At 41.3% G+C, this 24,491-nt stretch overlaps 1 protein-coding gene across 3 annotated transcripts in view; it reads right to left on the reverse strand.

Moving 5' to 3' along the window:
- Positions 1 to 20,385, reverse strand: part of MYO1B (myosin IB) — a gene marked incomplete at its 5' end in the record, with an annotated part of 150,348 nt that extends 129,963 nt beyond the window's left edge. For all 3 annotated transcript variants that reach the window (XM_079710741.1, XM_079710740.1, XM_079710739.1), the window contains 2 exons: positions 683 to 798; positions 20,251 to 20,385. In XM_079710741.1, the coding sequence (XP_079566867.1) occupies positions 683 to 798; positions 20,251 to 20,385 (251 nt within the window). The remainder of the gene's footprint in view (positions 1 to 682; positions 799 to 20,250) is intronic.
- Positions 20,386 to 24,491: the final 4,106 nt, after the last annotated feature.

Here is a 24,491-nt window from a genome sequence, read left to right on the forward strand (position 1 = left end):
GAGCCCATCTTCAATCATACACAGAAAACTCTTTTCTGCTAGGACACAACTAAAACTCTGCAGATTCTTTCACTTTAGTTCAGGGTTTCTCAACCTCAGCACTGTGTAATTATTGTAGGTTATTATTTACAGGAATTATTTACAATAACAAGTGACCTCAGAAAAATCAAACAAGTGACTAACTTCAGGGAGGGTGAAATCATTGGCTTAATGTACACATCTGGTGAACAATGTCCATGAAGATTATAAACTGAAGGGATTACTTATTCCTTTTCCTCAAAAACTATTACACAACCCAACACTTGGGCTCTTTCTTGACCCAACAAGAGCATGAAAATGCTGCTTGCGCTCTTTATAATAACAAACAATGCACATTCCTGTTTTATCTGAAAAAAATAATTAACAGCAGCTGCTACTTACACAGAATTTTTAACAGAAGATACTTTACATACTGAACCCAAATATTTCAGAACTTAAAGAGCCTGAGGCCAAATGAAATATTCTGCCCTTTTTTTTTTTTAGTTTAAAATAAGGCATAACAATTAACTTCCACATTCCTTCATCTAATTTTTAAAAATGACTAAAACATTTTCCTGAGACTCAAAGGAAACAGCTGGACACATCTGTCAACTAGACAGCTCTGGAGTGAAAGAGAAACTTAATGCTTTAATAGCATACTTACATGTGTGGGCTCAGTTCATAAAAATTTCTGTTCCTGTAATCTTCCACTTTCTCTGGTGAATAAATGGGCAATGACCGGTATGGGTTAACAGATATAACCACACTTCCAATGTATGTCTGCAAAAGAAATAATAAAATATACCCATTTTAACATCTTAAGTTTTAATGTTGCATGGTTTCGTCCTTTTAAAAACACTAGTTCTACTGCCTGACCATTCATTTTATACTTTTCAAGAATATTTCTAAAGACAGATGGTCAATAATGTTTATTCATTTTGCTGATAAATGGAGAGCACAGATTTATACATTGAAAATACCTTTCAAAATAAATCTCTAGATTAATTCATGACCCTGGATAAGAGTCCTCCAAAGCCCTGTCATACTTGCCAAAAATTCTGTCACCAACCACGGCTAATTGTGAGCAAAAGCTATGCCTTCCCCGATTCCGACTAGAACTGGTGTTTCCCTCTCTCATCTTTATCCTCCTATTTCAGTCTACAGTAACCCAGCATTCCGCTCCCCATACCTATCCAATGGGGCCTTGACTTTGGCCCTGTCCTTACACAGCCTGTCCATCTCTACAATGGGCTCCAACCACATACAATTCAATATTAGAGTCACAGTTATCCCTTGGGTATTCAAACAAAATCATTTCATGTTATATCTAGGGGACTTTAATATCAGAATTTAAATGTACTTGCTGAAAGACAGTACATTTCATGTTGAATTTAAATTTAATGTAGAATTTAAATGTGCTCTCAGAGGGATTAACGCTCCTATTTTAACAGACGGTAACGCTCTCACACTGCAAACCAGAACACCAGTTATCTTCCTTTCCATTTCGATCTTAAATTCCCGGCAGCAGGAGCAGTTGGTTTAGGTCATTTTGTACAAAGACTAGCGCAATGCCACAAGCAAAAGTCACTTAACTGTAACTCAGCTCAGCTCCATTTTTCCTTTCAGTTTCAACATTATAAACATGGCTGGTGGGGGCGGGGGGAAGGGGGATGCTAACAAACATATGTCAGTGATAAAAAGTCTTTTTAATAAAAAGGTGAAAAAAAGAAAGGAAAGAAGAAAGAAAAAAGTCACTTCCCACTTCCCCGCCTTTCCAGGGTCATGCAACAAAAGGTGACATTTTTAGAGCAACACGTTTTTCCAGTATTGTCACCACTGGATTCAAGCAGATTGTCAGATCAAACAGAAGAGAAAAGAGAACAGTAGAAATGTTCTGATTTTTTTTTTCAAAACATGGGTCACAATTATTTTAATTATAAAAGACTTTTTTCCCCCAACCTGGAAAACTGAACAGGTCATTTTTATACCTATTTTCATCCTATAAGAATACAATCTTAGCAAGAGTACATAAGACTGCTGCTGTAAAGAAAAACTCTCAGCTCCCATGCAATTAGGGTTACCTATTTCTGACACCCTAGCACTAAGGACCCCACTAATCTGGCCTGACAAGCAACAGAGTCCAAGTGTCTTAACTTATTCCACTTAGATAAGACTCTTCCAAAAAGGTTTCTTCACAGTCCAACCCACCTGGGCAAGTAGATGGGAGATGCTAGAGACTGAATAACTGTCTGAACAGCTTATAACTAATAGACTAGAATTACTTAGATTGGTAGATATGAGAATACAATAATTGATTTATTCCTTTAATATCTGTTGATTGAAAGATCAGCCTTCTTTAGTAGAAAAGTACGTGAATCTCCCTTTTTAAGGTAGTTTCTTGAATACAGTAATTAAAATACATATTTGCTGTTAGCAGAGAAACCAGTTACCAAGTTGCTCTTTAAAACCAAATTTCACGGCGGCTAAATTCTTGATAAAAATCTGCCTGTGTGGCATTCTTGCATGAAGAACAAACTCAGCTGCCTCAAACCCAAAATCAAAAGCCACACCACTAAGTTTTAAATTTCTCTTTGTTACTCGTGACTTTTTTTTTTTTTTTTTTGCAGTACACGGGCCTCTCACTGTTGTGGCCTCTCCCATTGCGTAGCACAGGCTCCGGACGCGCAGGCTCAGCGGCCATGGCTCACGGGCCCATCCGCTCCGCGGCATGTGGGATCTTCCCGGACCAGGGCACGAACCCGTGTCCCCTGCATTGGCAGGTGGACTCTCAACCACTGTGCCACCAGGGAAGCCCACTTGTGACTTTTATACATATTGAATTGTGTGTGCTTTTCCCCCCAGCTGTTTTCCTATCACCTAGAACAGGGCTGGCCCATGAATAATGTCCCATAAATATTTAACTAAATGACTAATATGCACAGAATCCATTCATCACTAAGAACATGGATGGTACAAACCACTTTCACACAACTATTCTTCTGTTGAAATATAATACCGAGTACACTGCCATACAGTGCCTAATATTTTATTAAACCTATATGCCATGTGTAACCACCGAACAAACCCTTCAACTATATCCCTCCCGCCTCGGGTTCCCTGTCCGACTGTGGTAGACTGTTTGCAAAGATGGCTGGAACGATTCCTACCACCCCTTTATGCAAAACCTTTGAAATGTGACTCTGCCACTCCTTCCATCAAGAGACAGAGTTTATCCTCCACCCCGTCAATCTGGACTTGTCTATGTGACTGATTTGACCAAAGGGACATTATCAGATGAGATACAGCAGAGGCTTGAGAATTCGTGTATTAGGATGTTGCCCCTCCCCCACCCTTATGACTGACGCTAGAAGCCATGATGCAAATGAACTTGAGCTAGACTGTTGGAGAGGTCACACAGAAAGACAAGGGCCTGAACTACACAGCCTGACCACCATCAGACACATGAGTGAGGCCATTCTAAACCATCCAGCCCCTGTTAGGCCACCAAATGCCTAAAGCCACATTCACGATCCCAGGTGAGACCAGCAGAAGTCATACCAAGCTGAACTCAGCCTATAGTGCTATCCCAGAGAATTGTGTGCAAATAGATGGTCGCTGTTTTATGCAATTAACTGGGGGTGGGGGTTACACAGCGACAATTACCTTACTGATACACCAACACGGCTCAACAAGTAAGAAAAAGGGCCAAGCAGGACAAGCTTTATCAATCTGAATAAGCCAACAGTAAAGGACCGTGCTCTCCCTCTCCGTTCCACTTTGTGTGTCAGATATGCATCCTCTAATCTTGAACTCCTAGTAGGTTTGTCCTGTACTGTGATACATGCCCTTGCTGTTTATGGGTTTCTTCCTTGAAGGTTCTATGTGCATTAGTCAAAGATTTAAATAGTCCCACATCTGCCAGCAGAATAACTCAAATGTTCATAGTCACAAGCCTCCTTTCTCTGAGACACAGAAGATACTCCTGGGGCTTCCCTGGTGGCACAGTGGTTGAGAATCTGCCTGCTAATGCAGGCGACACGGGTTCGAGCCCTGGTCTGGGAGGATCCCACATGCTGCGGAGCAACTAGGCCCATGAGCCACAACTACTGAGCCTGCACATCTGGAGCCTGTGCTCCGCAACAAGAGAGGCCGCGATAGTGAGAGGCCCGCGCACCGCGATGAAGAGTGGCCCCCGCTCGCCGCAACTAGAGAAAGCCCTTGCACGGAAACAAAGACCCAACACAGCAAAAATAAATTAATTAATTAATAAACTCCTACCCCCAACATCTTCTTTAAAAAAAAAAAGATACTCCTGGAAGCAGCTGATAGGCTGGGTGGAGTTTACAATCCTATTCCAGTTTTAGGCAGCTATCTACTCTACATTCAAGTAACTGCAATAACAAATTAAGCCTCCTTTCCAGGGAGCAGAACAATAGTGACCAGACAGTTCATTTTTACATCAATTAACATTTGGGCTTATAAATGATATACATTTGTCCCTCAGTATCCCTGGGGGATTGGTTCCAAGAGCACCTGCAGAGACGGACCAAAGTCCAAGGATGCTCAACCAAGGATGCCTTCTATAAAACAGCATAGTATTTGCATGTAATCTACACACATCCTCCCTCCCGTGTACTCTAAATCATCTCTAGACTACTTATAATACCTTATACAATGTAAATGCTATGGAAATAATTGTTGGCTCATGGCAAATTCAAGTTTTGCTTTCTGGAACTCTCTGGAATATTTACCAGGAATATTTTTGATTTGTGGTTGATTGGATCTGTGGGTGAGGAACCCATAGACCAAGGGCTGACCGTACTTCATTATTTTTTTAACAAGAAACTGTATACAATTTAAAGTCAGTATTTTCTTATTGCATCATGCTCTAAAAAAGATCCTCAACTAAATCATTAAGTAACCACTGGAATAAAGAAGTTGGAGGTAAGACACAGTTTCTTAAACTTAAGTATGTGCATAAAAGAGCTGAGCATCATGTGTCCTTCTTATTCTGAGTATGCCAAGGAGAAAAAACCCCAAAAAACAAAAGAAAGCAAAGCACTGTAAACCTTTACAAAAGGGAGCAGCAAAGAGGATCCGCCACTGGCCCTCTAGAATTCCAGCCACTCACTCGACTGGAAATAAGAGGTAGGTATGTACTGGGTCCAGCACCAACGAGCTACTGCGGACTCGGATGGTGCCAGTGAGAGAGCCCACAAAAGGCCTCCAGCAGCTTAGCTCATTCCCACCAGACCACTTCTGGGCTGAGCTCACATTCCACCCGGTCCCTATGTCCCAAATGGCTCACAGAGCAACTCCTACTGGAATCCGGAGCCTGCTCTTCTATTAGGCTGATCACAACAGAAAGGACTCCTTTCTCATAACGGCAAAGACTACTTACCAATTAGGTTCTATCTACCTTCTCCAACAGAGACAAGTCTGGCTCTCATGACCCTCGGTGGATGGATGGATGGATGAGATCAATGTACTTATTTCCTCAGTGGAAACAACCTCCTAGCCATCCCGGCCATCCTAGTTCACAACCTCCATGCTCCGGGCCCCCAGCACCCCAAGTCCTGAAGCGTGCACACCACCCTGACAACAGAAGGCCGTCTCCACTCTCACCACCCTGAGGAACCAGCCTCTGACATCTAGGAGGGGAGGGGAGGGAGGGGAGGGGAGGGGAGGGAGGGGACAAGAAGAAGAGAAAAGGAAAAGGGAAGAGGGAAAGCAAAGGCTCCACCTTTCTACAAATGTCATAGTCAATTAACAAGTTTATCTTTCACTTCTCAAGCGCAGACATTAAACCAAGAACGTACAAACACTCCTAAGTCAAAACAATCCCTGTCTTCATATTTCAGATATCTCTAGAACTCCAGAACAGATGCCTTGTGAATAACCAAATAATACTCGAGTGCTCCTACTGTGATTACAGTGAAAACTGAAGTCTTTTTTGGAGGATGGTCATCCAGCAACCGCCACTCTCCAGACCACAATCCAGAAGCCAGAGGAAAGGTCCCTTTCCTCTGATATATAACCCAAGGATTATATATATATATATATATATATATAACCCAAGGATCACGCATTTCATTCTATAAGAAAGTTCGTCCAGAACCCCATCCTCAGAGATTCTATTTCAATGGTTGGGAGAAGGGCCAGGCATCTGCATCTCGTACAGTCTCCCCAGAAAAAGAAACGTGTAACCAGAGTTAAAAACCACTGCTTGTGGCCTTCACCCTCAGGGCTCACAGGACCAGGTTTTATTTTCAAATGCAGCAACCATACTAGTGTCGCTGTTGGCCTATCTTCTATTTTACCTTCCCCTTTAAATTGTCCTATGTAATTAATTCTGTGAACATTTCAAAAACAAAAGACAATTCTTCTAGCTACCCTTTCATTTCAGCCACATTTATAATAAACTTGGCATATGGCATCTCAGCACACTACAGAGAAACAGCGGCACATCTGTAAATTGGGGCCTTCTCATGGCAGTATGTTTCAAATGTTTGACTATGACTCACTGTAAAAAATAAAATTTGCATCACAACCAAGTATGTGTGTTTGAGTGTATATTTACATACACATATGGGTACACATATGTATGAAATAAGTTTCACAAAATCATAAATATCCTTATCATGTGCAATGTACTGATATCCTTTGTTCAATTCTATTCATTACAAAATGTTTTAAAACTGCTGGTCCTAACCCACTCAATGGTTTTCATCACTTAATGCTGAAGCTTGCATTTTAAAAAATACTGCCACAGAGCACTTCTTAATCTTTTTCTAGTTGTTGATGGCTTTGAGAGGCCAATGAAAGCTACGAACCTTCTCCCCGCAAAAAACACACATATAATATGCACATAAAAGTTTCCATACAGTTGATATACCAGGTTAAAAGCTCCCACCCTAAGCAAAGAAACAACGACCACTAATGGAAAAAGAGACAGAAAAAGGATAAAAAAGAGAGACAGAGAAGGAAAGAAAGGAGTAAGAAGTGATCAAAATAATTCTAAAAGTATAAAAATGAAGAGTTGTTCAGAATAAAAGCCAACAGCTCAGCTCAGTGGGCCCTGAGTGCCTTATTACAGCACTGAGTCAGAACACAGCCTAACAATCAAGGGCCAAAATGAGAGAGACAGTATTCTGTTTTTGATGACAAGGACATATGCAGTAAATACATTTTGGAAAGATATCCAACCAGAAACACTTTTTTCAAGTTAAATAGTGAAGCACAGTTTTAATATTTTGTGCATCTCCATTATGCAGTACTGTACACACATTCCTCCACAATGCCAGGTAAACGAAACGTTAGTACACAACAGAAAAGTCACAAGATTTTCACATCTTTCATATCATAGTTCTTCCTAGGGCAACATTAAGATCTTAAGAAGCCCTAACCTTGAAAGTTTATATTTCAACGAAATTGAAAATAAAATTACAACTAAACCATAAAATACACATGAGGAAATCCTATAATGACTTCTTTTCACCATGATGAGTACTTGGAGGCTTCTCTCCAAATATCAGATTCTTCCAAAATATTTTTAAAGCCCCTGCTCTGTTGAGACTCTAACTAGGCATCCCACCTGCCCATCTACCAGCTTCTTATTTTCTTCAGAATGTCTTTTGGAGATTTGTTTACAAATAGTCACTGCAGTTTCTTAAAAACTCATCCCCAGAGTTATTAAAGTTCTGATATATAATATACACTGAAGCACCTTTTTACTAAACTCTTCCTAAATCCCCATGAGACAGAAATGAAGTCTCCATTTCAATGTCCATAAGAATGGAGCACAAAGGAGTTAAGTGGTATGACCACATTATCTAACAGAAGTGGAATCAGGACGAGAAGCCAAGAATCTGTTCTCTTTTCATTAGAGCCACAAGCCATGCTGTCAGGCCTGGAAAGCTTTGGCAAAAAGTGGCCAAGAACACCCCATCACAGCAACTTGTGTTGTACAACGCCTTACACGGGCGTCTTCGCCTTTGTATACTAGAGAGCTACTCTGTTGGGCAGAAGCCTCCCTTTTGACTATCTGCAGAATGCTGAAATCCTTACACCACCAGGAATAAACAAAAAAGAAAGGGGGAGAAAAGATCTTCTAGTTACAGGGAAATTTTTTTTATCTCAACGGAAAAGAATTTTTTTTTCAATGTTTATCCCAGTCCATAAAGTTGGGCTTACCTCTTGAAGAAATGCAAGACGTTGTGTCACAATCATCCTTTAACTTCAGAGAAATGAATCAGGAAGGTAGGTGGCAATGCAACAGGTAATGTTTATTTAAATACCTTACTTAACGCTAAGTATTTAGTCTAAAATGTCATCAAAAAATATTCAAGAATATGTTGGAGTTCTCTAAGTCCCAGTCTCCAAGCCATGTTTCTTTCACCTCTAAAGTAGTAATAGTTCAAATCCAGGATGGATCAGGACTCGGGTAAAAATAACCCTTCACGTGGCTGCACAACCGCATTGATTTCCTTGACTGAATTCAGGCTACAACCATTTAACAAGCAAGCAACAAATTTATCAAGAGCCTTCTTTATGCAAAACATCATCTTAGGCAGAGTGAAAATACAGGACACTCCTGTGGCCTGTGCCCCTGGGAGATTATAATAGAGCTTAGGAGGTGAGACTTTTATATCATAAAACATAAAATGTAAGGGTTAACCACTGTAGGCACAAAAACAGATGCAACAGGATTTAAGTGATTCTTAGCTAAATGAGTGCATTAGTCTTTCTTTTCTTACTGCCTAAAGGAGTGCTTTGGGTTTAAACGAAGGAAAGGTCACTGTCAACTGCAGAGGTCCAAGAATGCTCCAGAGAAGTCACAGGATTTGGGCAGGTCTAAAAGGATGGGCAAGATTCGGATAAAGGAACATTCCACCGAAGAGCAGCATATGAGATTCTGGGTTTTAGGTCATAGTTGAACCCTACCCTTTTTAAAAAAATTTTGCTAGGATAGTTGTATTCTTCAAAATGTATTATTTTTAAGAAATGTATTCTTCAAAATGTATATCTGTACACCCAGGTTCAACCGTAGCATTGTTCACAACTGCCAAAAGGTAGAAGTAACCCAAGTGCCCACTGACGGATGAATGGGTAAACATAGTATGGTGTACAGATACAATGGAATATTATTCAGCCTTAAAAAAAAAAAAGGAAATTCTACACCGGCTATAACATGGATTAAAACATGGATAGCAGCCTAAAGGCCCACCCAACCACATTTCAGACACAGGGGATGAAACAGCTTGCCTCAGGCAAAGACCTCCTGTGAGTAACAGCTTAGAAAGTAAGACTGGAATCAAATTTCAGACAGCCTCAAATGTCAGAGTGAGGAGTCTGAGCCTCAGTCTGAGAGCAGTTTTGAAGTAAAAGTCAGGTGTGGGGTGACGGGGTTAGATGATGAAACTGACTGAATTTGAACCCAAGTCATCCTGACTTAAGTGTTTTTGAGCTCTTTGCTCAGATTCTATGTCATACAGTATGACAAGGCTTCAAATGTATTTGAAATATTGTGTAAACCTTAGCTCCAAGTTATCTGGCAAAGTTTTTCAGTTTTGTGTGAACCTGGGCACATTACTGAACCTCTTCAAATCCCAGTTTCATCATCTGGACAAGGAGGACGATACTGGTTCCTCCTGTCTACTCTGAGGATTAAATGAGATTGTGTGTTAAAGCACGAACCACCTGACACATACAGCGAGCATCTCATAAATATTACCCACTGCGAGTTTTGCTCTACTGGAATTTTTGGCCACAGTAAATAGCCAAATCGGGACTCAAAAGCCTACAATACACATTAGTATCTCAACTAAATTCATGGAGGAGTCCTATGATGCTGAAATCTTACCAAATGCTTTTTGTATACAGGGAATGGATGAGTTATCAGAGGGGCACATGAGGTACGTATGGTCTTAATGAAGCTAGTAGGAAAAGCCTGGGATACTGAGAAAACGGCTATACAAGACAAGCTGGTGGAATCTTCAGAAATGACAACATGCTATTCACTTCACACAGAGGAATTTACCCTCTTCTTGGGTCTCGGATCCTGGGAATCTGATCACAAGACATCAAGACATTATGTGTCACAGCATTTTTAATTTAGACATCTGTAAGATTTCCCAAATTTCCCTGAAGAGGGCTTTTGTCTTAATTGGTTTTTTAAAGACACAGTTTGGTCTATCATACGCTCTGGTTGGTTTTTCAGACACAGTTCAAAATTGCGAAAAACTGCCTAAGTGAAAAATTACAAACATAAGGTCAATAACTGATTTAAGCTTCTATCCGGGTCTTAAATCTAAAACACTGGAACTCAGACATACACGTCACACCCCCATCTAAGAACAGATTTGTGATACATATAACCAATAATGACAGCCTAACTTTCACAGAGGAAGAAATTAAAGGCATTAGAAGGTTTTAAAGACTTGCCCAAGGTCTCACAAGTAGTGGCAGGGGCAGTTTCATGCCAAAGCTCTACACCAAGGTCTGTGGTGCAAGAATAGAGAAGTATGATTTGTCAGGCTCTGTCAGCTGCTGGGCACAGAGATGCCCTCAAGTTACATCAAGTACTGAAGGTTTTACTGTGATAATCACATACCCAGGAACCCCCCGACACACACCGAGGAACCCATTACCGAGCTACAAGAAAAGCTGGGACCCAAAAGTGAGTATGGATGGCTGTGAGGCCACATTATGGAACAAAGCAACACAAGTTTGTGAAGACTTCCTTTCCAGTCCCACTATCAATGTGCTCATCCCCTGCTCACATTTCTGCTTCCTCTGGGCCTGCTACTGACTGGTCTTCTCACTTTCTACTCCAAAGCTGGCCTGTTGCAAAGATTCTTATTCACAGTCTCTGCCTACACATGGTCCATCATGGCCTCACCACATCATGACTGCTGGCATCTGCTTCTGTTGATATTTTATTTTTTTCAGTATTTCTCAGCTCAAAGTTTGAGGAGAGATTCAAGCCCTATTCATCTTTTTATCTATGCTGTGCTGAATCACTGGCCTTAGATCAGGCAAGCTTGTCAGGCATGGTCCCTGTCAGTCTAGTCTGAGACATGCCTTAACTACCATCATATTATAATCCTTTGTTCCTGTGCTGCTAGTCATTTCAGACTATGAATTAAAGAACTATATATGATTTCTATGCCACGCCGAAATACCGGCTAAAAATATCACTCCGGACAGCCTTTATTTCAGAGCAGGATAACACAATACTACCTTATCTTCGTTGCTCTGTAAGGAACAAGTATTTTCCAAATATGTATCATTCTCTAGACCTCATAAGAGTCTCTTAACTACGGGTACAGAGTGGTCCTGTGTTACAGGTATGCTACCAGCTACAAGTCTTGAAAATAATATTATGTGGCTGATTGAAAGTAGTAATCCAACAAAAATGAAATCTGTGTAATGAATACCAAAGTAGGAGGGGGTAGGGGAAAAGGGAGGGAGGGGAGAGGCAATGAGAGAGTCAGGGAAGGGGAGAGAGAGAAAATTCTAGTTATAAGAAAAGCTCAGGGGGCTTCCCTGGTGGCACAGTGGTTGAGAATCTGCCTGCTAATGCAGGGGACACGGGTTCGAGCCCTGGTCTGGGAGGATCCCACATGCCGCGGAGCAACTGGACCCGTGAGCCACAACTACTGAGCCTGCGCGTCTGGAGCCTGTGCTCCACAACAAGACAGGCCGCGACAGTGAGAGGCCCGCGCACCGCGATGAAGAGTGGCCCCTGCTTGCCGCAACTAGAGAAAGCCCTCGCATAGAAATGAAGACCCAACACAGCAAAAATAAATTAATTAATTAAGAGTTAGGACTTCAACATATTCATTATAAAAAAAAGAAAGAAAGAAAAGCTCAGGGTCTGAAATCTTGAAGAAAAGTCATGCTGGGTTTCCATGTTTTTCAGATAGTCATGTGGTCAGGTACTCCATTCCAACTATATGTCAAGCACCGGGCTAAAATGCCCCTTAATCTCCAAAACAACTCAACAAGATAAGCATCATGATGCCTATTTTACAGATGAGGGAACTGACCCTCAATTACTTCAATGGTCACAGTTGTTGTGAGTGACCAAGATACAACCTTGGTCTGTCTGCCAAAGGCCCAGGCCTTGCCCAATATGCCACAAGAGAGCTGGATGCACAAAACAGCCTCTCTTCAGAAATTGGGATTATCATTAATACTTATCTGTACTATAGATGTAAGAGCAGAAAGAGATGTGTGTGTAGAGAGGAGGGGTGAATCCGCCGCATGAATTAGCCACGTGGCTCTAGTGGTGAATTGCTTCTTCCTCCTCTACTCTGTGCTTTTTTTTTTTTCTCCTGGCTGTGCCCTGCGGCATGCAGGTTTTTAGTTCCCCAACTACGGATCAAACCTGTGCCCCCTGCAGTGGAAGCGCGGAATCGTAACCACTGGACCACCAGGGAGGAAGTCCCTCTACTATGTGCTCTTAAAGGTAAAGGACCTTGTGCAGTTATCAATCGCCTGCCATCCAGTGAACAGCATGAAAATCCATCTCCTCCCAAGATCGTCTCCCACCTTCCAGAGAGGAACACACCAACCTAACGGTTGCTATCACTTTTCTTTGACTAGAGAGCACCTAGGACTTTGGAACTGAATGCACTTGTTCCCTGTCACACTAGTTCACGTCGCTGCACTGTTGAATGCTAACTCAACACATGGCGTGGCAGGAATACGGATTATCACTTCAATTATTTGTCTGGGTTGTTGAGGCTGCCTTGCTCCAAAACCTATACACTCAATATCATACTCAGTTATGCTGAACAGCACTTTGTAGGCTGAGAATGCTCCCCTATTAGTGGTATCACTGATGCACATGGTAACTGTGTAAACTTAGCAGGACCATTATTAAGAGCATGAGCTACAGAGCCAGACTTCCTGGATATGAATCCCAGCTCCATCACCTACTCGCTGTGTGACCTCAGACAGGTTACTTAGCCTTTCTGAGCCTCAGTTTCCTCATATGTAAAATGAAGATAATTTGAAAACCTTCAGTGCATTGGACTCTAGTAAAACTTAAATAAACAAGTATATGTAAAGTGCTTAGAATAGCATATTGTACCAATAAGGACTTAATACGTGTTAACTGTCATTGTTTATCATTTTACCAATAAAAAAACACTCTCCTAGGAGTTAAAGTACTTGTTCCAGGTCTCACAGATGGTAAGTAACGGAGCCAGGACTGGAGCTCAGGTCTTTCCTTCCTAGTACCCACCACACTGCCACCAAAAGATGACACCTCTGCAGACCTGAAGTTGGGCCTTAATTTCCTCCAAATCGAACTTCAAGTATGGCTTCAATCAGAACATTTAAATTAATATATTACAAATATTATTCAAATATATCAAGTACTATATAGTGCCTGCATGAACTCCCTAAGCTTGGCAGATAACAGATAAACTCATGCCATTTTGCAAGTTCTAAGAGGAAGAATTTTTCCAATCACCAAAGGTTTTAAGGGAGCTTGGACAGGTTGAAACTGGCAAGCTTTTACCAAAAATGATTGTTTTGAAAAGTATTACAAAACTGTCCAAGAGACAGACTGTGCTCCGAAACTAGACACAACAGCCTCATGATCTGCTATTGTTCCCCAGCTCTATCTAGCCCCCTAATGCTGTGACTCCATTCCAAAAACCAAAGCTACACTCTTGAAAACACACACAATTTGTTCTCCATGTTTCCTTAATTGTCTACCTTTTCAACGAGCTGCACAGGCTGAGTCTGCATTTGGTGAACCCCTCATACACAGTCAAGTCTAGGCATTTCATTTCACCAGCTCAGAAGTCCGTCTTCCTTCCCCTACTTGGTCAAGGTGGGAGGGGAGGTGGCATTAAAGAAGGTTCTTGTTTCACTCAAATTTGCTGGGCCTGGGTTCTCTGAGTAAAGGCCCATCCACCTAGATGAAGGAGAACCTTCTACTTCCAACTATAAAACCAAAAAAATTTTAATTTTTAATCAGACTTACATAATCTGGAAGATGACCCACCCAACTACCATTACTTCTGGAAATGGGACTGGGGTACTGAGATAAGAAAATTACATTTTTATGTTATGTTTTTTTCCCAAAAGCATTTGTTACTTGTGTAATTTTTTTAAGGCTGAGATAAGAAAATTACATTTTTATGTTATGTATCCCTATGCTATCTCATTTTTTTCCTCCAAAAGCATTTGTTACTTGTGTAATTTTTTTAAGACTGTTTAAAGGAAATTTTAAAAAGAAAAAAATTTAGAGAACATCTGGGTAGGAATAACACTAAGCTGGACATATGAACCCCAGCCCTGCTCTCTGCCAACAGCCCTGTGAGCTTAGAAAAGGGCCGAGCCCCTAACAAGACTGCAGTCCTGGCTGACACCTTGATGACAGCCTGGTGAGACCCGAAACAGAGGACCCAGCTAAGCCATGCCCGAATGCCTGCCCCACAGAAAGAGTCAGATAATACATGTAGGTTATTTTAAGTCACTAAGTTTGGGGCAATCTATTCTGTGGCAAGAGAAAACTAATACACCATTTACACTAAATTATCAGGAATAACGTTATCCCCAAAAGGTAGGAATTTTCATGTATACAAATGAAAAGTGGTTTTGACACTTCAAATAAATATATAAATGTTAACTAGTATTTTTTTTTATGTTTACCCCATTTATGGTGCTCAGCCAGCACCGTTAAATATAATCTTGTGGCTGACTTGGGTGCATAAAAAATTTACATATTTTACTTATAATCTCATTGGCTGTTTCAAACAGTATCCAAATTATTTTTTCCTGTGTTTCCACAATATAACTAAGGGTTTATTCTAAAAGAACCTCTAAAGGGTCACAAAACTTACTGAATCTTCAGCTCAGAAGGGCTATTCCTAGCAGTACTAGTTGTCCTCTGAGCGTTTCATATAAAATTCTAAGTAGGAAAAGACAGAGAGCCTGAAGACCACCTCCAGCCCTGACCAAGGAACTCTTTCCTGCCTGTCCCTGAGTTAAGGCAGATAAGAGAAACAAAGCAGGGACCCTTGGTCTACTCTCTACCTTTTATCCGAGGATATCAATATAAGCACCTTCCTTTTCTATTATTAGTCAAATAAATGTTAACTAGTATTATTTCCATTTACTTTCCAATATTTTAAACCAAATATATTGTACTTACATTTGAATATTTTTCATAAGAGTATTGGATCCCATCCTTACGGAGACCCTAATTCTACTACCAACTTCTAAAAACTAAGACAATTTTTACTAGACTTTCAAAGCAGTCACTCTTACATCTACAAGTAGTTTAACTTAAGATCCTAAAATTGGACTAATTCAGACCTCTATATCTGGATGATCCCCACCTGACAATTCAGATAGAAAACAAACTAAATCTACTTGTTAGTACCAAAAATACTTCCTGTCAGAGAATGGACACCTTGGTTCTTTAGTTTCCAAATTTGCCCTGGGCCTTGTTCTTGCTTAAATTGCAGCTTTCCTGTTCCTGAACGGAACCACAGTTCTGACCAGTCACCCTAAAAACAGAATCACGTCTGGCTGGGTCTCCTGCATACCAAGTTCACAAGAAATCCTGCCACCATCCCATCTGGCTGTGGACGGGGGAGGGGAGGCCAGAAGAAGCTCTGACAAAGGACAGAAAGAATACAGAAGCGCGGCGCTTAGGAATGTCACAACCAGCATTTCCCACCACTGACCCCACAGAGACTGCTGGAGCACGTCCTGCAGCTGGGCCCAGCCTGCACTGCACTTGGCCAAGAGTGAGGAATCAAAGCAAACAGTCTCTGACCCTGCGTGTTACCCCACTGGGCCAACATTCCCTCTCTATCTATTCTTACCTGATCCTCCTCCATCTCCAATGGAACAGCCTTCCCGCAAGGACCACGTCAACATCTGGAACTGTCTCAGATTTAGAGACTCTGTCCGGCTACAGACAGGGTGTTGAACCAACTCTGGGCTTTTTAAACAAGTGTGTGAACCCAACTCAAAGCAAAGAAGACATAATCCTGAAGCATGCACTTTACTATCTTTCGTAAAAGTACTGGATCCTATTTTTATGGGGATCCTAATTCTAGTACCAACTTCTAAAAATCAAGACAATTTTTACTAGACTTTCAAAGCAGTCCTCTTACAACTACAAGTAGTCTAACATAAGATCCTAAAATTGGACTAATTCAGACCTCTTATATCTAGATGATCCCCAACCTGACAATTCAGATAGAAAACAAACTACAACTACTTGTCAGCACCAAAAATACTTCTTATTCAAAGAAGGGTTGCAAAGAGTGGAGTAGATTAAAACAAAACCATATGATATGCATTACAGAATAGAATAAAACTTTGAATGACTTTGGAAGCAAAGATTTCAACAGTATTTCCCTAAAGTGGACAGACTTCAACTACCCACCCCAGGGCCCTGTTTACTCTTCTCCTTTATTTATTTATTTATTTATTTGGCCACACCATGTGGCATACGGGATCTTAGCTCCTTGACCAAGGATTGAACCTGTGCCCCCTGCAATGGAAGAGTGGTGTCTTAACCACTGGACCTCCAGGGAAGTCCCTACTCTTCTCTACCATAAGGAGTTCTCCAGGAGAAAAGTCCTGAGAAGCATGCCTTTGGGTGCACCTGAAGCTTAGAATTCCGATCATAAATGCTTCTCATGGAACACATCCTTCAGCATGGTAGCAACACCAATAAAACCACTTCACTACAGAATTCCCTACCAAGCCTGTGACGGGGTTACAGCAGAGGGCCTCATCAGCATCCACTGCCCTTCCCTCTTCCTAACACGCGGATAGAGCTATTTAGTAGAGTATTCAACCTACTTACACACAACCCATCTACTTTGGAAAAAACTGACCCTCCCCCAATCCTAGGAGTAGATATCATTTTCTTAAGCCATTCAGCTCATTCTGGTCACCTGGCCACAGTCAGTAGTTTGAGGAGTAAGTGTGACTCATTGGCCTACCCAGAGCTTCAGGTTTAGTATGACAGGATCACCGGGGATTCCACTTCCAGATTCAGCTGGCTGGAGATCCAGAGGATCACCAGGGGTTATAAATACTCTAGAGAGTTGATAACTCTTACCTTGTGAGAACTCTGTGAAGGCAGGGACTATTTCTTACCTCTAGATATGGTGGTGAAAGCGGGGGTGCGGGGGGCAGGTTGGAAGAACGGGGTCCAGTGACCTAGAGCTGGCTCACACAAGAGGCTGCAAAAGCTCTGGGTACAGCCAGAGTTCTAAAGTCTGAGCGTCACTCTGTTCACAGGCCCCCTTATCAACCATGGCTTCCAAACATACAAATCACTATGTTTGCATGACGGATCACTCGAGACCATCACACAATTTTATAGGATAAAGTAAAGCTATGAGACTACAACAGAGACTAAATAATTTAAAAAACTTAAAAACTGTACCTTCTCTTCCTGGGAAAGAATTAAAAAACAAAGTGAAATACAAGATAGTAAAATATTGTATGTCATTAACTTGGCCTTTGGCATCAGCTGAACAATTTTCAGCAACCCAAGAAGCAAAGCAAAGCAGGAAGATTATCAGAATAAGGGCCAGAAACAGATTTCCCAAGGGTAGTATATACATCATGTGGGGTTACAAAGGTGGGGTAATCAAATTTATTGTTCAGTATTTTTTACAAATTACAAAACCAATACATACTTGACTTAACAAGCCCTATAATACTGAGGCCTAAAAGAGTAATAACTCTTCCCCGTCCCCATATCCCAACCCACCCCACTGAAGTTATTTAGCATGCCTAAATCCACCCATGCTAAAGTTAGCATGGTACTAAAGTTAGCGTGGCTTTCTCTATGTTCATACAAATATACAAACATATGCACGCATCCATAAACCCCCATTAAAAAAAATAAGATCATACTACACACGTTACCCTATAAACTGTTTTTTTTTCTTTTTTTCTTAAAATAGAGAATGCCCAATCCTCCAATATGATGTGTGTTTAAAGATACAAAATGAAGGCACACATCTCATGGAAATAATAGTCCCAAAGTATCATGGAAAACATTAATTATATAAATATCTGGAAGCAGAAAACAATTTTCTGCTTTTGTTTCATACCAGAAAGAACATTCCTAAAATAGGCAGAAAATAAAATCACGTAAGGCTGAAACCCAGAGAGTTCGTCTGCTAAAGACTCATGAATGTTAACACTTGACATTTTGTTAAAAAGGAGATTCTTTTATTTTTAGTGGGCAAAACAAATCAGGTATTTGAATGCATGCAATGTTCTACTCTCCATCCTATTCTCAATTCAGCTGAAAGTGAATTGTGCCTCTTAGAGCCAGAAAGAAAAACGATCAGCCAGCGTCGGTTAGGATATATCTGATGCCTCCTATCTCCATCTCAAAGACCAGTGTTTAAAGTCTGTCTTTTATTTGCTATCAGACCACATTTTCAATTAAAGCTGCAGAACCATGATGTTTTCCCACCTGAAAACTGAACTGCTACACTTTGAGGAAAGGTGACACGGGGCCTCACTGCCAAACCAAATAACACCTCTCATCTGCTCGACAGCAATGGCGTTTTACACCTCTTCCATCTGAATCAGCAGTTTACATAACTATACCTCTTAGTTAGTTTAGCAGCCAGTTACCAAATTAATATTCCAAAGCAGTATCCATATATCTCAGGTTACTGTCAACCTCCCCCTACCTCCAACAATCAAATCAAGAAAGACTGAAAGTTCAGTTCCCAGATGGTGACTCCTGTTTCATTAAGAAATTAATTATCCGGGCTTCCCTGGTGGAGCAGTGGTTAAGAATCCGCCTGCCAATGCAGGGGACACGGGTTCGAGCCCTGGTCTGGGAAGATCCCACATGACACGGAACAACTAAGCCTGTGCGCCACAACTACTGAGCCTGTGCTCTAGAGCCCGTGGGCCACAACTACTGAGCCCACGCATCTAGAGCCCGTGCTCTGCAACAAGAGAAGCCACCACAATGAGAAGCCCATGCAACGCAATGAAGAATAGGCCCCGCTCGCCTCAACTAGAGAAAAGCCCGCACGCAGCAACAGAGACCCAGTGCAGCCAAAAATAAAATAAATTAATTAAAAAAAGAATTAATTATCCAAAATTATCCTTGAAACATGATCGCCTATCTGGAAAGGAAAGCTATAGGCAACATAAAATATAGCTTCGCATATAATTTTTAAAAATATGTTAGTTCTACAAAGTTATAATCAGTTACGTTCTCTCGTTTTATTTACTTATATTTCCTCCTCCTGTCCCCACACTGATAGACAGAAAAACATGAAGCATGGCCCCAATAATCCAATTCATATCTAGACACAGATACACTACAAAATGGGGGGAAATAACTCAGAAGCGAGTCAGAAGCTATTAAAACTACTTCCACCCAATCCATCCGCTTCCTTCTCAGCTGCTGGTACAGGGAATCAATGCTTCATCTCCTTGGTTTAGTTAACATGTCTCTACCTGAACAGATGCAAATTTCTGTGCTTTATGCAAATTCCTGAAAAGCTATATATAAAAGCATTTTTTACTCATGTTTTAAATATATTTAACAAACTTGGTAAAGTAACACCATGAAATCCTTTATAAAGAATTTTTACAACATAAAATTTCTATTAGTGTATATATTTATATGTTTTCATTTTTGTGTCTGGCATGATACTTCTGTATAGCAGGACACGACTATTCCCAAATCTGTGTTTTCCCAGGGACCAAACACATATTTGTATCAGGTAATTTGCTCCTGTCTCTACTAATTACAAATGTTAGGAAGGTTTATGTCTTTTTTGACGGTTCACTGCCTTGCATCTTAATGAGTAGCTTCTCAAAGGTCAGGCTGCTAATCTTGTGAAGGTACCCAAGAAGACGCCTGTGGATTTCAAACTTCCTCCTGAATACATGTTCCTCCGAGGGCAGAACTAAGTCTTCCACTTGTTCTAGAACACCCCCGACATCCAGGGCAACACTCTGCACAGTCAGCCCTCTACAAACACCGTGTGGAAAGCAGACTCACTGGACTCTAATGCGATATTACTCACATGCCAAATGAGCAAACCCAGAACTCTTTCTGAGGGTATAAGCAAATACCTCTGGACTCCAAAAAACGAACGGAAAAAAGAGAGAAGAGTCTAAGGAAGAAAAGCCAGCTCTGTGCCACAAAATGCAAAGTCTAAACCCCCCAGATGACCTCCCGTGCACACTCACATATATCTCATTGTGGTCAAACCGTTTCTTGAGGTTGTTGATGACGGTCTCCTCACTGAGAGGTTCTAAAAGAACCATATCTCCAACTCCAATCATATTGTCCAGAAGTGACGTTTTCACCTCCATTTTGGCCATAGTCTCTTGCTGTAAGAGAGAGGGAAAAGGGGACAATGTAAATAAGCAAGATCATTTCAGATGGGTTCTTAGCACCAATGGAGAAATGAAACACTGCTAGTTCCAAATGGCCCTCACCTGCCTCATCAATGTCGTAACCCGCCCCCGACCCCGACCCCGCCCCCAAAACCTACGTCAGAAGCCTCTGCGGGAGCTGCAGTCACTGCCAAGCTGCTAGAAGCCCCACCTGCCAACCTGCTGCCACAAACAAAACTCCCTCCCAGTCATCAACCCAAGCAAAGTCCATCTACAGAAAGAGCCACTAGGAAGCCAGGGTCACCGCTTCCTTCTTTAGACCATCTCCTCTCCCCAACCAGAAGTTGCAAAGCTCCAGCAAGAGAACCCAACCCACCCCTTTCCACTAGCCCTTGCCTACCAATGTCAGACTTGAACCCACAGGAACCTGCTGCCCGAAGACGGCATCCCCCAGTATTCCATGATGAAACGCAGAATGCCATTTCCCAGGAAATAATGTTTAAAAAATGATGCTAACATTTACTGAGTACTTTTGCCACATATCAGATGCTGTAACAAGAACTTTCCATGTGTTAATTAATTTAAACCTCACAACTCTATGAGGTAGGTTGTTATCATTATCCCCATTTTAAGATAAGGAAGCTCAGAGAGATTAAGAAATCCTGCTTATGGCTAATTAGGAGTGTGTTACATTTTGTGCTAAAAGAACTTAAATCACCACTTATAACACTACATCTATGGGGAGAAATTTCATTCCAGGAGTCAACACTGACTTATAAAGAAAATAATACACCCCCCTTGAAAATCAGAGGTTGCTTATATGATATAACCTGCCAAGAGTGACCTCAATATTCTCAATGCTCATTCCAACAGACACACCGCTAGAACAGCAAAATCGAATTAACATGCAAAGAACAGACCAGAAATACTAGTTTCCTTTTAGCTCAATGTGAAAGCCTACCAAGTGGAAAACACAGGCACACTGCAAAGGCAGCACTGGACTCCCACTCTAAAGTGCATGGTGCCGCCCAAGAACAGAATGCTAAATGTCCAAGACTTCAAATCTGATCACTGTCAAGAGAACTAAAATTCTTTCAACCATCTGAATTTAGGAGAGTGGGTGTGGTGTGGTGTGGTGTGGTGTGGCGATGTGTGTGTGTGTGTGTGTGTGTTGTGCTGCTTTCTCTAATATCATCAGGATGTAGAACTAAATTCATCTGGGCCATTCCCTCTAAATGCTTCCAATGCAGAAGTCAATTCTGTTTAACTTCAGTATACTAATACTAAATAATATTTCAGGATACTAATAAATACTCACATATATTCATGCCCCTAATACAGAGAGAGGAGTACATTTAATTCTTTCCATGAAGGAGTCACTCAAGTATCCTATATCTTATAAAGGTCAGTCTTCTTGCTTAAGGCTTAGCAATTTAAATAAATGTACTCTATTCTAGTCTAGAACATCTAGTAGGTCTCTTAGAGGCAAAAGAAACTACATTTAGTTGGGCTATTTTAAAGAGAACTGGGAAAGACCGGGAATTACATAATTCTTTATTATTAATTATTAATGATTTCTATGAATCCAAACACATTCTTTATTTCTGACCCATTAAAAAAAATTTTTTTTCAAGTGTGCACTGAAAAGCCAAAAAAAGAAACCAAGAAGAAGCAGCAAGATTCTCTCATAAACGAAAGCAACCAATAAAGAAGTATTTAATATTCAAAAGAAGAAAAACAGGGTTAACTTTTTGTTAATATGTCTTTTTAAATTTCATACCAAGTACACCTGGAATAAATAGCCCCAGGTATCGCTAAAACCCAACAATAGTCTACCAAGAATGGTTTCACGCACTTTGAGCTAGGCCAGATCTTTCAAAATAAACCAGGTGGAGGTAGGGGGTACTTGCCACCCTCTAGATATGCAGCAGAAGCCAGGGAGACAGCTGGTCCCATGCCAAGTCCGTGGAAAGACTTGTACAGGAATAGGAACATGAGTACCCAACCTTTGTCACAATAAATTAACATTTAAATCAAATTTCAAGTTCTCAGACTCGAGAAATGCCAAAAGCACTCTAGCTGCGATGCATTACATATAATTTGGCAGATGAGGGAAGAAGGCTTAGGGATTAAGGGGGAAGTCAACCTGAGAAGAGTTTCAAAAATAACCACCTCAAACCAGCAATTTAAATTAAGCAAGGAGGCAGAATGGGAACTCTTTGCCCTGGGGTAGATTCCTGTATATAATAAGTCTATTTATGGAAACAGCTGCAGAGAGACAACAGCTTTGCTGCAGGTAACAGTAATTAAGCAGACAATCTTTCTCTGTAATTAAACCTGCTTCACCATTTTTTCAAATACAAGTTTCAAGCCAGAGTATGGGTTCTAATGTTTACACTTCTATCCCAACATTATAATCTGAAGGGCGGAAGTGAGCAAAACAAATGCTGAGTTACAGGCAGTGGGTAAAAGTGAAAAACTCTGAAAATACAACTTTTGCAAATCAAAATACAGCAATAAAGTAAACCAAGTGAAAAGGTGACAGCAACCTCCACTTAGTCATGCCAGCACAGTTTTGTTTCGTATCATTTTACTTTTTTAGCATCTAGGCACTTAGTGGGGAGGAAACAGTGACATCCTGCCCCTCATTTTCATTCTCGTGGTGAAACTGGGACACTGAGAAAATAACACAGATACTTCCTATCTTCGCACAAATGGACTGATTTCCCTTACCATGACTACTATCTCCAGGCCTGGTTGGTTCACTTCGACATCTCAACGAAATTAGTCGGAATATTTTGTTCAGCCAAAAGAAACTGATTTGTTTTTTCTCTGAAAGAGCAACGCTGACTACAGGAACAAATTTCAGAATCACTTGCTAACTCAAGGTTTCCATAAACTATCAGAAGAATTCATATGGGAACGTACACAGAGCACTAAGGATACTTTTTCTTTGACACGTAGATGTCCACCTGCACCCTTCCCAAGACCCACAGGGGAATCCACATTGTTCCAGGCAAGCCAATTTTATCCCATGCTCCGGGAATGGAGCGTGTGATCTACACTAAGGCGATCAACACATTTCCACCTCCCAGCCACTGTAATTGATTCAGGGCTGGTCATATAACTGAGCCTGAGGCTTTGGCTTGGAATACGAGGACAAAGGTTCCATCTACCTCTGGGTGGCATGATTTACAGATGTGATACTTGGAGCTTCTGTGACCATGTCTGCTTTCATGAGGGGCCTAGTCTGAGGAGGAAAACAATACATGGAAGAGGGCAGGGAAAGAAAATAACCTGATAACATCACAAACCTCTGGATCAAATTACACCTGAAGCCCATCCCACAGCTCTCAAGTTTTCAGTCCCAGAAGCCAATTAATTCTCTTTATTATTTAAGCTGTTTGAGTTGGATTTTCTATGATTTGCCACAGACAGCATCTTACCCAATAAAAGAAGCTGGCATGAGGAAATGGAATGCTGTCAGTAACACACTAAAGAGCATGGACGGGCTGAGCCAAGGACACAGAGTGGAGGCATGAGGACCTACCTACTACCTTAGACTGGCAAGATCACCTTTGATGCTTAATAGAGACACAGCTGATTAAACCATGGCCTGTTGTGCCTTACGACATGGACCTGTGCCTGCAACTTTCAAGAATTCGAGGGAAAAAAACAGATGCCAGAGGATGTGTTGGCTACTTCTTAAGGATCTACAAGAAAAAGACATGCTTGCTGTGAAACCGGTCTGTCTGAAAGCCAGAGAGAACATACGACGCTACTAAGTTGAGTCATTCTGCCTGGGGGCAGGGGACACAGAGGAGAAGTCCTCTCTCCCAAGCACCAACTGTTTCATCTCTACAGCCTGAAAAAGGGATAGCACTCCCACCATGAAGATGCAGCACAGGGGAGGTATCACCTGCTCTACTGCTTCTTAAGCTTCTTAACTGTTCCCAGGTGGATTCCATTCACCAAGAGCTAAGGCACTCGGCAGAGGCCAGGTCCAATCGCCCAGAGACAAGTTCTCAGGCCAAGTTCTAGGTTCAAAACCTGAGGGGTTGGGAGTATATCTGGTTTTAGTTATTAGTCCA

Source organism: Hyperoodon ampullatus (genome assembly GCF_949752795.1).
Source record: "Hyperoodon ampullatus genome assembly, chromosome: 8".
Classification (NCBI taxonomy): Eukaryota; Metazoa; Chordata; class Mammalia; order Artiodactyla; family Ziphiidae; genus Hyperoodon; species Hyperoodon ampullatus.